The sequence below is a fragment of the Saccopteryx bilineata genome, chromosome 7 (assembly GCF_036850765.1).
Source record: "Saccopteryx bilineata isolate mSacBil1 chromosome 7, mSacBil1_pri_phased_curated, whole genome shotgun sequence".
In the NCBI taxonomy this organism is placed as follows: domain Eukaryota; kingdom Metazoa; phylum Chordata; class Mammalia; order Chiroptera; family Emballonuridae; genus Saccopteryx; species Saccopteryx bilineata.
In genome coordinates, this window is record NC_089496.1 from 14,389,602 (window position 1) to 14,405,901 (window position 16,300).

At 41.0% G+C, this 16,300-nt stretch overlaps 1 protein-coding gene and 1 pseudogene across 1 annotated transcript in view; one reads left to right on the forward strand and one right to left on the reverse strand.

The window, feature by feature from the left end:
• RELN (reelin) overlaps positions 1-16,300 on the reverse strand; it is a 673,979-nt gene that overhangs the window by 73,945 nt on the left and 583,734 nt on the right. Inside the window, exons 46-48 of the mRNA XM_066238313.1 lie at positions 15,859-16,027; positions 2,858-2,998; positions 1,421-1,598 (exon numbers count right to left, since the gene is read on the reverse strand). Coding sequence (XP_066094410.1) covers positions 1,421-1,598; positions 2,858-2,998; positions 15,859-16,027 — 488 coding nt within the window. The remainder of the gene's footprint in view (positions 1-1,420; positions 1,599-2,857; positions 2,999-15,858; positions 16,028-16,300) is intronic.
• LOC136311295 (small nucleolar RNA U3) lies at positions 904-999 on the forward strand (annotated as a pseudogene).

A 16,300-nucleotide genomic window follows, 5' to 3' on the forward strand; every position in this document is an offset into this window, starting at 1 on the left:
TCCAAGTTTTAATTAAATTATTCCCAGTTATTCATAGGCATTTATAATAATTAGAGATAATGCTTTTAATTTAAAGTTTTATAGCTGATTTTAATGTAATCTCTTTCATTTCATTAATGTGGACAGGCAGCGATTTCTTGCTGAGCCTGTGAGGAAAGCGGGGCCACAGAGTCCCACCCGAGCTAGGAGGAGCGCTGTGAGCAATGCTGCCCTCCCTGTCAGCACTGCTGATCACAGTCATCCTAGATGTGGAGTGTTCTCGTTACTGAGGCCTACGGCGCTGAAGACAAATAACACACATCACTGGCACAAGTGCAAATTCTAAAGGAGGGCATGATAGGGGAATAAAGAACTGAGAGTGAATTTATAATTTTAAAGAACTACACTGCCTGTGCAGCATATTTAATCATGGTATTGGAGAAACACTGCTTTTAAACAAGTCATCTTTGGCAGCAATGTACAGTGAGTATAAATTTCTGAAAGAATTTTCTAATACTGCTGCTGTTATTCACAAAATAATCTGCTCTGAATACAAGTATCTAGTAATTACTAACAATTATTATTTCTTGGGTAATTTACAGAAAGGATCATTGTTATTAATAAATTCAGGAAACATAAAGCTCATTTTCCTTATTTTGACTCCTTAAATCCAAAATCTGTTGCAAGCTCAAGAGATTTCAAGTACAGCATCGTGGAGATGGAAGGCCTTCTCACGCTGGATGGAAACTGATTTAGTCCCCAAAACGTATACTTAAATGTGCTTCTTGCTGGCTGTACCCTGAATAACCAAAATGCCTCAACTGATTTGTGATAGGAAAATGCTGGAAATAATTAGCATATTCTGATATGTATATAAAGTTGCAAATTCAGATCAGGGTTGTGCATTTAGAGTTTATAATTCTAAAGACTATACTTTCAGGGATCATTTCTATAGTTTGTTACTAGAATTTATAACTCTGTATCTTTTTTTTTTAATTAAGTGAGGAACAGGGAGGCAGAGACAGACTCTTACATGCACCCCAACTGGGATCTACCTGGCAAGCCCCCTGCCAGGCGATGTTCTATCCTTCTGGGCTGCTGCTCTGTTGCTTGGCAACCAAGCTATTTTAGTGCCTGAGGTGAGGCCACGTAGTAGTCTTCAGTGCCCGGGGCCAACTTTGCTCATACCATTCAAGCCATGGCTTTGGGAGAGGAAGACAGAGAGGTAGAGGAGGGGGAAGGTGGAGAAGCAGATGATTGCTTCTCCTGTGGGAATTGAACCTGCGACTTCCACACACCGGGCTGGTGCTCTACCACTGAGCCAACTGGCCAGGGCCATAACTCTGTATCGTGATCTGCCAATTAAACTTCAAAAGAGACTCCACCATTTGGGGGAAACTCAGAGAATGCAGAAATGAATAACCAGTAGCTGAACACTCACCCCGTTGAAATGGAGAGCCATTCCTGAAGCCACAGCTCCACACACCGTACTTAACTTCCCTCCATTCACAGTAAGCCAGTTTTGGTTGGATGGCGCTCGATTGAAGTTGTCTTTGAGCTGAGTTGGAAGGGATGTCTCAGGCTCTTCACAGTATAGGCCTCCCCACTGTTCGTCACAGCTGGGTGTAGAGAAAGAGAAAGGAAAAGTCAACATCAAACCAAGTCCCCACTAGTGTGCTTTCAAATTAGTGAGGCTAACTCTTGCCCCAGTCCCTGATGATGAAAGGTTAGTTATCTTCACAGAGCTTTCCAGAATTCACCTGCTCTTCTTAAGAGTGCTTTAGGTTAAAAATAAGTTGTGAATTAAATGCCTCTAGGTTTCTCTAAAGTAGTGATGCAGGTTTACAGGTGGAGAGAAAGAGGCAACTTCAAAAAATTTACTAAGGCCCTGTCTCCACATGCCACAGCCCCGGATAGCTGGTGAACAATCGCAGCTGCCAAACTAAGCGGGTAAGCCCTTAGTAATAATTTATAAAAGTGTTCTTTATAACAGCCTTCAGGATAACTGGGAATGCAAGAGGCCGTGTTCCCAACAGCAGAAGGTCCTTTGGATGGGAGCTGCCATCTCAGACCAATGGACTGACTTCTGTTTGCTGTGGGAGGAAATATGAATACAGAACCAGGAGGCTCAGGAGTCGCAGGGGGCAGTCTGGATGTGGGCTGGAGTCATTAAACAAAAGAAACGCTTCTCGGGTGTGTGGAGACTCGTGGAGACAGACTATGCCTTCTCTCGGCACCTTCATTCCCTCTAACTCATTGCACAGAATAATCTTTGAGAATAAAGCACCAAGGCCTGCAGTACACACAACACACATACAGATGCGATACAGACGCGCATCACATACATCTTATTTGGATCCTTCCAAAGATGCTAAGCATCACTAAGAGTAAAATACTAAGCCTCTCTCTCAAATATGCCTGGTCAATTGATCAGGCATTTATATACTTTCTTATGCAAACAGCATGGGAATACCAACTAAGCCACAAGCAAAGCATATCATTACATATATTCAGACCTAAGTATGGAAAACGCTCAAAGATGTAATCTTTTTGGTCAGAACATACCGAACTCCCGAACCTCTTTTAATGTTTGTTTCATGGTTCTGGTGTGTCACAGAAACATAGAAGGAACTACAATATAGTCAGTTACAATTCAGCCTTCTCCTGACAAGACAGCTACTGTTTAGTTCCCAATCTCCCAGCGAGAACGAAGATAGAACCACCATAATCTCCATAGTTAGCTCAGTATCAGATTTTAGGAAAAATGTATGATCTGAGGTAGCTTTGGGAGTGACTCCTAAACAAGTTTCAGAAAGATCTCCTGGCTGGAATGTGAGTCAGGAAGTATCTACAGAAGGAAAAAAGTAATTGTACTCACACACAGTTTCCCTGCGTGCACCTTCCGTGGCCACTGCACATGTCGACGCAGTCGTCCCCGATGTAGACGTTATCTATTGCCCATGTCTGCTGCTTGTCGAAGGGAGCTCGTTGATGCCAACGGAAACGAGTGGCTTGGGACCTTTGAAGAAAAAAGGACTATAATGAAGGACGTGGTAAAAAAGATATGTTCTGGAATGTTTAAACAAGTGCATGGAGGAGTGTAGCACAAACTCACAGACATCCCCATCTGTGTTCTGAAAAGAACATTTAATATTTTATGCAAAACGCTGATTAACAAAACCAAACCAAAGTGAACTGCAATAGCTTGAGAATATATTTTGGGCCAATGATCTTTCTGAGTCTTGTAAAAACAGACTGAAACAGAAACTAAAACAAATCCTAAAGCCTACAGACCCAGGGGAACCTTGAGCCCTGACTCCCATGTGGGAACCTTAGTGGTGAGCCGCTGGGGCCAATGCTAACTATTTGCAAATTAGGTAATTTGGTGTTTTCAAATTAGGAAAAGCTGTGGTCCTGAGTGGACAGAGGCCCTCTGCACTTGAGTTGGGAAGCAGAGAGAGGGGAGGATTCCAGCTCCTGTTTGCTCCCTAAAGCCAGACACTTTTGTGCAATGGGCATACTGGTCCACCTCACATGGCATTTGTGACGGATTTTCATGATGATAGTTTTCAGAAGATAGTAGGAGTGGAAATGAGTGGGATTGGTGGAACCCTAGACAGTTAAATAGATGAAAGAGAGGGTTATAAAGAAGACTACACTTATTTTATATGGATTTCAACACATAAACCCCAAACAGACATTCTCCCATTCCAAATGTAGAAATATTTGCTCAGTTGTACAGTTGCCGGGAGTGTTTTGTTCAGAAACACAAATAAACTTAAGCTTTCAGAGACACTAGATGGCAGTAAAATCCAAAAAATGCCTGAGGCTCTAGTGACTTTGGACAGTCAGAGACCCAGAGAGGAAACGTTAGCCAGAGCAGGTTTTGTTGTTATGGACTCACGGCTGTCATGAACAGACTGTTAATCACCTGGCTGAGATATATCTGTTTCAGGCAGGACAAAAGACCAAACAAGGATTTCATGTTTTTTAAAAGAAAACATTTCTATTAAGTTTAACAGAGGAGAATCAGATCAGAACGAAAATCTTCACACTGAAAATAAATAGTTCAGTTGGACATTTGTTTACTGAGCATTTATGTACTAATAGATTCCTCCACAGTCTTTCCTGCTCACCAGCCCCTATGTGTTACTATAGCAGAGAAAGTCCACCAGATTCCCTGCTATGACATCCTGTGGTGTCGTGCCACCCCAGACTCCTCCCTGACCCCGAGGCTCTGCGTGAGCTGGGCGCTCTCCTCCAGTCCCTCCTGGTACCACTCTGGAGCTCTGCCCCTCCTCTCAGTTCCCAGAGCAACCAGTCTCCCACCGCTGCCTGCACAGTGCTCCTTTCTCTGCCTCATTAACCCTGCGTGTCATTTAGGTCTTGGAGGAAATGACAAGTTCTCACGGAGAACTTTTTCTTTTTAATCCCATTAAATGTTACATTTCTTCCATAGCAAACTGTTCTTTTTCTTTTATAGTACTGAACAAAATTAAAGTCATATATTTGCATCTTTCCTTCCTCCCTCCCTCCCTCCCTCCCTCCCTTCTTTCCTTCCTTCCTTCCTTCCTTCCTCCCTTCCTTCCTTCCTTCCTTTCTCTTCCTTCCTTTTTTTTTTCGGAACCTCGAGCTGCTCCTGGATGTGCCCTGACCGGAGAATTGAGCCAGTAACTGCACTCTGGGATGATGCTCCAAATAACTGAGCTATTGGGCCAGGGCTTATTTTATTTTTTTTCAGAGACAGAAATAGAAAAGGTAAAAAGAGAGGGGAGGGAGAAGGGAAGCATTCATTTGTTGTTTCATTCAGTTGTCACTGGTTGCTTCCCCTGTGTGCTCTGACTGGGGATCAAACCAGCAACCATGTTGTTTCAGGACGATGCTCTGAACCAAATGAGCTAATCAGCCAGGGCCTACGCATGTATATATTTCTTATCTCTCTCTTCTGCAGGAGAGTTAGTTATAAAAGAGCAGGGCTTATCCCTTTTGTTCAACATTATCTACTCAGTGTACAGTGTTTAGCACTTAGTAGGTGCTATATAGGTACAAGGAATGGGTGTCCAGGAGCCGCCAATCTCCAAGGGAATTATGTGAAGAATGCTCCCTGGAGTTGTGCAACTCAGTGGCTCTGATGATCATTTAATTGTTAGTGACTAAGATTACTAATAACTATGCCTGTTTATGGTCAACAACATCTTATAAATAACAGTAGAATATCATACTTCCACAGCACATCTGGTTGGGTACTGATAACAAGTCAAAACTTACATTATTTCATCTCCCTTTCTTTAGACAACAAGCTTCTGAAGGGCAGGGAATATTTCTGCATTCCTTAGGGGAATATTGTTTTGTATCTCTAGTGCTCATAGATAGTGGGCAAGTAATAACATTTCCTTGTTCTCCTAATGTTTTACACATGCTCCACCAAAGCCCTAGCACCTTGTATCAAAAATGCGTGATTAGGCCCTGGCCGGTTGGCTCAGTGGTAGAGCATTGACCTGGCGTGTAGGAGTCCAGGGTTCGATTCCCAGCCAGGGCATACAGGAGAAGTGTCCATCTGCTTCTCCACCCCTCCCCCTCTCCTTCCTCTCTGTCTCTCTCTTCCCCTCCCGCAGCCGAGGCTCCATGGCTTCGCCTCAGGCGCTAGAATGGCTCTGGTTGCAACAGAGTGACGCCCCAGATGGGCAGAGCATTGCCCCCTGGTGGGCCTGCCAGGTGGATCCCGGTTGGGTGCATGCGGGAGTCTGTCTGACTGCCTCCCCATTTCCAACTTCAGAAAAATACAAAAAAAAAAAAGTGTGATTTCCTCTGTTCGAGTATTGTCCTTATTTATCACTTTATTGTTGGTGACACCTGCAGATTGGGCTCCATAAATATTTACTGAAAGAATATCAGGTTACCAGCAATAAGGATGGTGGGAGAATCAAATAAGGGACGCCTTGTAGATGGGTGGGTAGGGGCTGTGGTCAGCTGTAGCAGCAGCAATGTGATGTTAAAGGGGAAGGTGGCCAGCAGTGGTGGCTTTCTCATCATTGGTTGTGTTTAATCACAGTCTGGGCAGCCACTTAACAGAAAGATTGTTCAGAAGATTTAAGAGCCAGATGCATTGTTGGGGTTGATGGCTTTTATGGGGACTTTTAATGGTGCCATTTTTAAACCAGGGCTCTGATCTGTGTTGTAAATTCTATGGTGAGTAATTTAACATTTACTATGAGGGGGTTACATTAGATGATTATTAAGGCTCCATCTCAAATGTGATTTTATATCCTTGGGAATAACTATACCTAGTAATTATGTACCCATAAAACTACCATCCAATGCACTACTCATATCATTATATAAGAAAAGGAGATACTCTCACTAATCAGATGAATTGAAATAGAAGTTAAAAATGAAAGCTGGGAGTGCACTTTCCCTCTCCACAGAAGACGCTGTCTTCCTCCCTGGCTGAGCTGAGACTCGGAAGATGTCTTCCCCTGGCAGCGAGGAGCAGACAAGCGCAGGCAGAGCTGTCTAGCCTGGGAGGGGTCTGGTTGCCTCACAGCCTCCCTGTATCACAATTGAGTTATTCCACAGCCCTGCAGCCAGGGGAAAAAAATGGAAGTCTGGAAGCCGAAATGCGAGGACACCTTATTCCCAGTCCTGCTACAGCCGCGCTGTGTAGAGGAGCTGGAACACTTATGCTGTGTGCCGACACACCCCCATCCGTAAAGCTGGGAAATGCTGTTGTCCACCTCACAGGCATGTTGTGATAATTAATTAGTGCCTGTTTGCCACGACCTGCAGGTATCTGAAGTCCCTTGGCAGGTGTCACCATTTATCCTGAAGCTTCCTATAATGACGGCCACCCCAGCTGTTGCTTATTGGAGTCAGGAGGACAACGGCCCTGAGTAGATTTCACCTTTTTCTTCGTATACTTGAACTGTCTCTTCTGACTTTCTTTCTGAATCGATATAATTTCTTCTCCATCTATAGCACACAAGTGCTCCTAAGTGTTGTGTAATAATTAAGTGTCTACTGACACGCAGTTAAAATATCCCTGTCAACAGTGTGGTTCCATCACCCCTCCCCGGGACCATCCCAGGCCTTCCTTCTACACCTTCTAACAGGTTTCCATACACACTGCAGAGTCTGAACCTGTTCTTCAGGACAACTTCATCTATGAAGTCCCAGTCATCTTCATCGTCAGGAGAAAGAGCCCTTGATAGGAACCATACATATTTTTTAAACCTTTTCACTATCTCCTGATGTTTCTGTTACTCTCAAAGACATACATAAAATAGTTTAGAACTAGAAAACACAGCCCAACACTCCCACTCCCATCAACAAAGAAGTTGAGGCCTAGGGCTCTAGGTCACACTGATTCACTCACAGAACTGAGACAAGGCAAGGATTTCTTGGTTCATTATTAATTTGTATTCTCATTCAGTGAATTCCTCAAAACTCTATCTCAGTCTCTACAGAATAACCCTGCACCCACCACAATGCCTAACTATGAACAACTGTTGAGCTCCAGAGGCTGAGTGCATGGCTGCTGTATGTACACACACCTCTATCTTGACTTCTGCAAGTCAGTGTCACAGGTGAAGCCTCTGATTCTCTGCTTTTGAGTTACAGGCTCTGCCATGTCTGTCCCATTTCAAAATCTGTCCTATTTTTGCCTTAGCCAAGATCCTGCCTTTATATTGGGCAGAAAATTAGCCTATTTTATGCCTCAATTAACCTATTTCTTTCTGTTAGATAAAAGTGGAGGATATTCCAAAGAAGATACATAGATGACCGATAAATGCATGAAAAGATGTTTAACATCATTAATCATTAGAGAAACTGAAGTCAAAACCACAACGAGACACAACTTCATACCCTCTAGGATGGCTATGATAAAAAAGATAGCAATAATAAGTGTTGGCAAGGATGTGGAGAATCTGAACCCAAATACACTGCTGGTGGGAATAGAAAATGGTGTGGCCATTGTCAGTTTCTCAAAATGTTGAACACAGAGTTACCATATGATCCACCAATTCCACTCACAGGCATGTACCTGAGAAAAGGCACAGGTCAGATCAATTGAACAGAGGGTCACAGCCCATGACCTACAGACAAGAAAACAGAAAAAAGTAGATTCTAGAAAGTAAGCATGAACTTGGGTACCAGGAGTGTACAGGAATTACTTGTGGTGAAAGGCTTTTAAAAGGGTGGGCCACCTGACAAGGGACAGGGTCCTGCTGGGGGGAGATCTTCATGAAGGAGGACACTGAGCTACAAACAAAAGAAGGAAGCCACACTGTGGAGCTGAAATGAGAGGATGACTCTTAGAAACTGTTCTGTACAATTGATTCTTTTCACAGATGTTGGGAATGCCGGTCAAACCAGGGGCTTCCACAGCCTCTCAGTTTAGAGCTGAATCTAGAACCCGCTGTCTCCTGACTTAGCACATTTGCAGCTGATTTGTTACTGAGAAACCTGCATGTCCTGGCTGTCAGGCATGGCTGGAAGACCATAAATTGGCAGCTAGCTGGGGGCACTTAATTTAGGCATCTGAGCTCTTTCGGTAGAAAATTATCTTGGTTCTTGGTAATATAAGTAATGCTAGGAATTTGTAGGACAGGACAGCAAGAGACTGCAGCATTTTTAGGCAGTACTGACTTGCCTGTGAAAGAACGTATACTGCCACTGTCACTGAATTTTCCTTTCTCCTAAATGTTGTATTGAATACACTGAGGTCTGAAAGCTGGCAGGGGAGGAGAAAGTGTCTGGACTACAGGGTACGCACCCCAAACATGTGACAAAGGTAAGGTCCCCTCATAAGATGACCTAGATCCTTCATGATACCTCTCTGGAGCTAGGGTGGAAAGCACAGCAGAGTTATAACGGAAGAATGTAAAGGACCCCCCACCCCCCTGTGGCCTTTCTTTCTTCCTCAATAGAGAACAAAGGGGGAACTCTGGTATAATCCTGGTCAGCCACTGTCTGTGTGTCTGGGGGAAACCAAACAACCTTCCTGGGTCTTCGTCCTCATTTTAAAAGGCAGGTGGGGAGACCTCCAGGTTAAAGGAGGCTTAAGAGACATATCAACCAATTACATGGATTTGTATCAAAATTTGAAAATAATATATTACATGCTTTATGAGACAAACAGGGATGTATGAATAATGAATACTGAGTAAGTATTAAGTAAAAAAATTATTAACTTTTAGGTGTGACAATGATCATAGTTACATCTTTTAAAAAGTCCTTTTTTAGAATTATACTGTTTGCAGTTGAAATGACATAATGTCTGGTGTTTGCTTCACAACAGGCGTGGGAACGAGTGGTGCCACTGTGACAGGAGGCTGGTCTGGAGTCGATGACTGTCGACACTAGGTGATGACTGTAGGAGGGATAGTTTACTATTCTCTTTAATTTTGCATGTTTGGATGTAAAAGAGCTAAATGTGAACCCAAACCAAAACAAAACCCAAAAGCCTGTGGTCCTTTCACACTAACTGTAAAATTTTGATTTGAGGACTATAATAAAAGAAAATGGCTGTCTTTTTTTTTTTTGTGAAGTAACATTTTATTATTTTGCTGATAATTATAATCAGTAACAATAATAAAAACTACAGTGTTCTGAGTAAGCCCACTGAAGCATCAAATATACTGGCCCATCCTCCAAATAAAAGGAATTTCCTATAACTTACAAAATATATCCCTCATGGAGAATTACTTATATTTAAAATTGTTACAACAATCTTAAGAATTCTTGAGACTCCACACACAGCAATCTGTACAAAGTACAGCTGTATCTCAAATTCTCTGATCAAACTTTGAGAACAAGGTTGACAACTGATCAAGCTAGAGGGAATGCAGGATTTCTGGAAGCAGTTTTAGTCTCTGGTGTAGTGGAAACTAAAAATAAATTTAATTTTTTAACATACTGCCTAAACAATATTAATATATTTGGTATGTGACTATCAGTGATATCTTGGTTTACATCAGGAAAAATTATTTTATGTTCTGTAGTCCTGAATGACTGGTAGAAATTTGGTAAAGTTATAACAGTAATGTTTGAATTACCAAAACTGCCTAAGAAGATGGATATGTAAGAGAAGTCCAAGGCTTCCTTGAGCTGATTGAAAAATTTTAACAAGATGTTCAGTAATATATATGAGTGCTTGCAAGTCTTTTAAAGGATATTCTTAATTTGAATGCAACAATAGAGAGAAATAAAGAATGCCCAGGCAAGTTTAAAAAATTAACTTGTGCCCTGGCCGGGGAGCTCAGTTGGTTAGAGCATCATCCTGAAGTGCAGAGCTTGCCCGTTTGATCTCTGACCAGGGCACACACCAGAATAGCTTGATGTTCCTGTCTCTCTCTCTCTCTCTCTCTCTCTCTCTCTCTCTTCCTCCTTCTGCTGAAATCAATAAGTAAAAAAAAAAAATTAAAAATCACCCTGTAATTCCCTTGAATATTTCTCCAGGAGGTACTTAGTAAATATTGTGCTTAGTTATTTGGTTTTCTTCAAATAAGATCTTTTCTTTGTTTGCAGTTACAGTAGGTGGAAATATCACTGAAAAAGAGCCTCCCTCCCTAAATTTGTATACTTGCAAAAAGCTTCAGCCTCCTCCATCCCAGTGTCACCACCCCTGATGCTTCACAATCTTCTCCTTTCGCGTGCTTATCACCTTCCCCTTAAACTTCCTGCGAACATTAAGTAGCTTCCATGCTGGGGTTAAAACCGCCTGGCTTCCCAAGTGTTGTGTGGTTAATCTTTAAAGACTGTGTATCAGCTAGGTCATTAGGGATGGTAGAAAGGAATAGATCGTCTTCAAACTGTGACTTAAAATAGCCAAGTCACACCTGAGCCTTCCAGTGCTGCTCCCCCCTCTACCCTGCTGGGTGGGTTTGAGTTACCTGCTCTTCCACTGACTCACCCTGGTTCTCAGGTGACAACATTTCAAGAACTCATGCCACTTGAACCACCTGTTATTTTTAGTTTGGGATTAGTAAAGAAGAGAGGGCAAATTCAGACTAGAAGCAATGAAATTGATTTTGGCATTTTCCTACCTTCTCCTTCCACTGCTCTCAAGAACTCCCAGCATTCTCCCTATTTCTCCTAGGACCCTGTCTCTCAGGCAAGAATACAGATGTAGTACTAATATAGTGCTTAAGCACACAGGCTCTGGGACCAAACCGTATTTATTTCAGTTCAGTATCTTAATGAAACTGTTCTTTTGAAGGCCACTATTTCCTTATCTTAGAAAATCTAGTAAATGTATTGTGAAACTTTTTTCCTCATGATTCGATATAGCAATTGTTACTGAAGACCACCTCTTCCTGATGACATGCTCTTCTCATTTGGCTTTTAGACATCATGTTATTCTGATTTTTTTTCTATCTCCCTCATGGCATTCTCCTGATTCCTTTATTTAATTTTTCTTGGGGGGGGGCTTTTAAAAAGACTTTATTGGGGAGACACACATGGGTGGGAACTGTCCTTAAGACATCTCAAGATGCTCCTGGTTCCTTTCATAGTCATTTCCACTCATTCTGCTATTAAATTCAGGGATCCTTTCTTTTCTTAGTGAATGCCCTCCAATGGAGAGCTGAGCAATTTTACAGCATTGCCTATCACTCTGTGCGCATGCCTCCAAGTTTTATTATTGTCCCTGCTCTCCAATGCCTACATCTCTGTTTGTATTTCCAGTCATTGTGTTTAATTCAGCACTAATTGATTAAATTTGCCATGTTGTCCTTCCTCTACTCAACTTTAACTCTCTTCCCACTTCTTCTTACCACTCTCTCAGGTTTCAAACTCTAGAGTCATCATATGATATGTGCAATGGAGAAGAAATTGTTGCTGAGTTTCATCAATTCTTTCTTTGAAATGCCCTAAGACATCTGCCTCATCCCCTCCATGTTAGCGGTGGCACAGACCCTTGTTTTCCTGTATAGTCACTATCACAATGCCTTTGCCACTTTCCTTTTAGTTGAGTCTCTCTGTTCTCCAATTTTTTTTTGGAAGAATATTCTCAGCTCAAAACACACTACACTTCATTTTTCCTACAAGTCAAAACTCCTTTTCCTTCCTTCAAACTTGCTATAAGTTAACCCAACCCTACTAACAACTTCTCATAGCTTCCAGATATGAGCCCTCTGCTTTTTATCAGCAACTAACATGCTCTTCCCAGCTCATGCACCCTATTCACACTGGTCCCCCAATTTAGACTGTTCTTTTTACCCACCAAGCTTTTAGCCATTCTTTGAGGGCCTATCTCTTCCACGAAATCCTCTCTAATTCTGTCATTCAGCACTCGTCTTCCAGTTCTTACTAGTTGTAGCATTTTTAGCTCATTCCTTAGTGAAACTTTAAATTACATACAGCGTGTATTGTTTTAAGTTATTTATTGTGTGTACTTCTCATTTTCCCTAATCATATTGTAACCTCCTACAAGCCAGTAACTTAACAAGTGCCCTACCATTCCATGGGCTGACTTAGCTTAAGCTAATTTAGGAAGAATTCTTAATCTGACTGACGTTTAAATCTGATAATTAACTTCTGTGTTTATGTGGTTAACTATAAAAGTTAACAAGTATGATTATGTGGTTACTATGTAAGAATAAAAATTATTTACGTTTTAATAAATGTTTACAAAGTCCCAAACACTTTCATGCACATTTACTTAGTTTTCTTTATGTAAAAGTATCCCCCATTTTTCAGAAGGGGAGCTGAAGCTCAGGGACATGAAGTGACTTGCTTAAAAGCTTACTGTGCTGAGAGGTTGGAGCCCTCCACTGAAGCACAAGGCTTCCCATTCATTTTTTTTTTTCTTTCAGGAAGACCTAACTTAACTAGTGAATATACAGAAGAATACACACTATGGTCCCATCAACCTCAATTTATTTAGGTTTTAACATAACCATGTTTGGAGTAGAGTGTAATGTATTTTGTGTTTAGTCTCAGGTTACCCTCCTAGCATGCACTCAGTTTCACAATTCAGAAATCAGGGAGTCGCCTTCAACACTGTCCTTTCCCTTACTCTCCCATATCCATTTTATCATTAAGCTCAATTTTATTGCCTCCATTTCTCTTAAATTTCTCCAATCTGTTCATATCTGCTATACCTTAGTCCAAGCTACTAGCACTTACTGTCTCTTTAAGAGTCTCCTTACATCTACTCTTATTTTCTCTAATTTGTTCTCCATTTAGAACAAGCTTTTCTGAATGCAAATCTGATCACATCTCCCTATTCCCAAGCACACTGTCATGCTTTTCATTGTTCATGTAACAACCCCCAAATCTTTAGTACAACCTTAATGATCTTCATACTCTCACCATCTCACACCTCACTCCTCTCTCTCTCTCTCTCTCTCTCTCTCCCTCCCTCCCTCTCTCTCTCTCCCTCTCTCTCTCTCTCTCTCCCTCCCTCTCTCTCTCTCTCTCTCTCTCTCCCTCTCTCTCTCTCTTTCTCTCTCTGGTCCTCTCTCCAGTGTCTCAAATACCTGCTCCCTCCTACTACAGCTGTTATCCTCGTGGACAACAGTCTTCCCTTTACTCTTTACACACTTAACTCCTATGCATCCTTCACATCTAACCTCAATTATTCTTTCTCAAGATAGCGTTTACTGACTTTTCTGACAAGGCAGAGCTCTGTATGACATATAATGTCAGCATTATGCAACTTCCCTCCATCTCTTATCTCAGCCGAATTCTGTATTTACTTCTGTGGTTACTGGGGGTTTCCTCTGCCCACTGGACTAAAAGCTGCTTGAGGAAGGAATAAGTTCAGTCCCTCACATGGGACTAAATACTTAAAAAATATTTAATGAGTGACTGAATGGTTGAATAATCACTCACTATTGATGACTACTGGCTATTTCAGTTTGGTTAATGGTTTGATGTTAATTTGTGGACAACCAACCTCAGTTGACTTACTATCACTGTACCAGTAACACTGGGATTCTAGCTTGTGGTCACAAGGGAGTGAGAGACTACAATTGGCAACGTTGTCACATCTGATTTATCATATGGCTTTAAGTTGTCAGATCACGTTTTGTTTATAGTGAAGAGCTACAAACTGAAATTCTCAGTTCTGTCTAGGTGGACAACATAAACATTGATGTTTCAACACTTCACAGATGTTGAGGCAGTAAGGTCAACTTAAACAAAGAAACACCACAATTAAAAAGTGAGGGGATAGAGGAGCAAATGCAGTATAGGCATGTTGATCTGTGTTGGAGACAGAGTACTCTGAACCTGGTGTTCTAATCTCTGGCTCATGGGAAAGCATGACAGGAAGTGGGACTGGCTTGACTTCCACCCATACATGCTTCTGAATTATTAAAGGATCTTGTTGACATCAACTGGGAGTGTTGCCTTTAAAACCACTGTACTGGCCCTGGCCAGGTAGCTCAATTGGTTAAAGCGTTTTCCCCAATATGCCAAGGTTGCAGATTTAAGCCCTCTTCAAGAAGAATCAAGGATAAACCAATGAATGCATAAATAAGTGGAATAACAAATTGATGTTTTTCTCTCCTTTCCTCTATCTAAAAAAAAAAATCAATAAATAAGAACAAAAAAAGAAAACAAAACCATTGTACAACGTGAGCTTTGAGGGTAGTATAATAAATGAACTACACATTTTTAGTACAAGAACAAGAGTAAATTAATGCTCATCAGGTTTTTCTATATCATTTGAAAGAGTCAAAATTCTTGTGAGTATGTGTAAGAGACAATTAAAGATAGATGAGAAGATGGGGAATAATTACTTTTCTTGAGTAAAAGACCTGAGGGGATAATGACGAGCTGGAGTAAATCTTGAAATGTCGCTTATTTGCAAAATGCTAGCTGGGTAATAATTCACAGAATGCATAAAGACTTAAAAGACTGCTGCCTTAATGGAGGTTTATTTTTCTATTTTACTTATTAGGATCACCTTAATAATTCATGCGTGGCAATACTTTTAATGAGCAACAAAATCTCACGTATCTCATTTAAACTTGGCAACTGTGCTGACAGTTAATCTAGTCCTGTACCTCTGAGCCAGCAATTGAAGAGCAGCCCTGGGCTGTTAGTAACTGAAACCATCCCAATTTCAGTAATCCTAAAGAAAGTTATGCCCTGGATGAATGGTTGAATTTTATGGTCATTTTCTAGGGAGACTTACTCATTTGTCTCTGAACACTATCCCACTAGGCAAGGCTTGGCTTTACTCTAACAGCTGAAGGTACACAGATAATTTAGACTTAACCTGTTACCTGCATTTACCAGACAATTTTATTAAGCCACCATCATTTCTTCTTCTTCTTTTTTCATTTATCTTTTTATTATCCCTCTGAAGTGAAGCCACCATCATTTCTTACAGGCACAATGAATAAAGCATTTATAATTATTTTTCACATAAAAAAATGCTCTGAGTAGTAAGTTTCAAGATACTGTTTAAAGTAAGATTTCAAAAGCAGACACTAATTTTATTTTACATTTAGACAGCAAGTACCCCATTTCTATGACGCTACTGACTGCTATATTTACAGTAGTCTGACTGACAGAAGAGAGACTCCATTTAAATCTATTTTGTATCCAATGAGATTGTTTTAAATTTAAGACTTGTTCTTGGCATAGTGAGTGAATTTGAAGAAGCTCACTGACCTAGCCACTGATTTCTTGCATATACCATTCTTTAAAATTATTAAAGGTCAGTGAAAGCCTGGATTTTGGCAGAACAATGTCACCACAAAAACTTGGTTTTTATTTTACTTACTAAGATCACCTTAATAATTCATGCATGGCAATACAATCAAGTAACAAAATCTCACGTATCTCACTTAAACTTGCTGTGCTGAAATCTAACATGCCAAATTATATCACATCTGGGTTCACTGCATGCAGAAGCATCCATACCTGGTGTAGGGAGGGAGAGGCAGAGTGATTCTGGTCCACTTGTTGAAAGTGTCTGACACCAGGATCCGCTGCAGGTGATAGCGACTGCATTCGACGTTGGTAGGCAGGCAGTCCCTCACCAGGGGATGCCATGATAATCCAAGATCTATCGAATATTCTAATTCAATAGCTGAAATAAGAAGCATTACTCTGAATAGAAATACATGTCTATAGACCCAGGAACTATAATTACTAATGTTTTTCTTTCAATCAAATGTCAGTTTGATTCCCCTCATACAATGTTTCCTAATTTGAGATGTTTCCTGGTTTGATTTTTCCCTCTGTATATTACTAGTTATTAACTTTCCATATTAAAATAATCTTTATTTTAAGGAAATATAATCAAATGAAACAAATACATTTTACTGAATTATTCCTTATACTGAGCAACTTTTAGAACCAC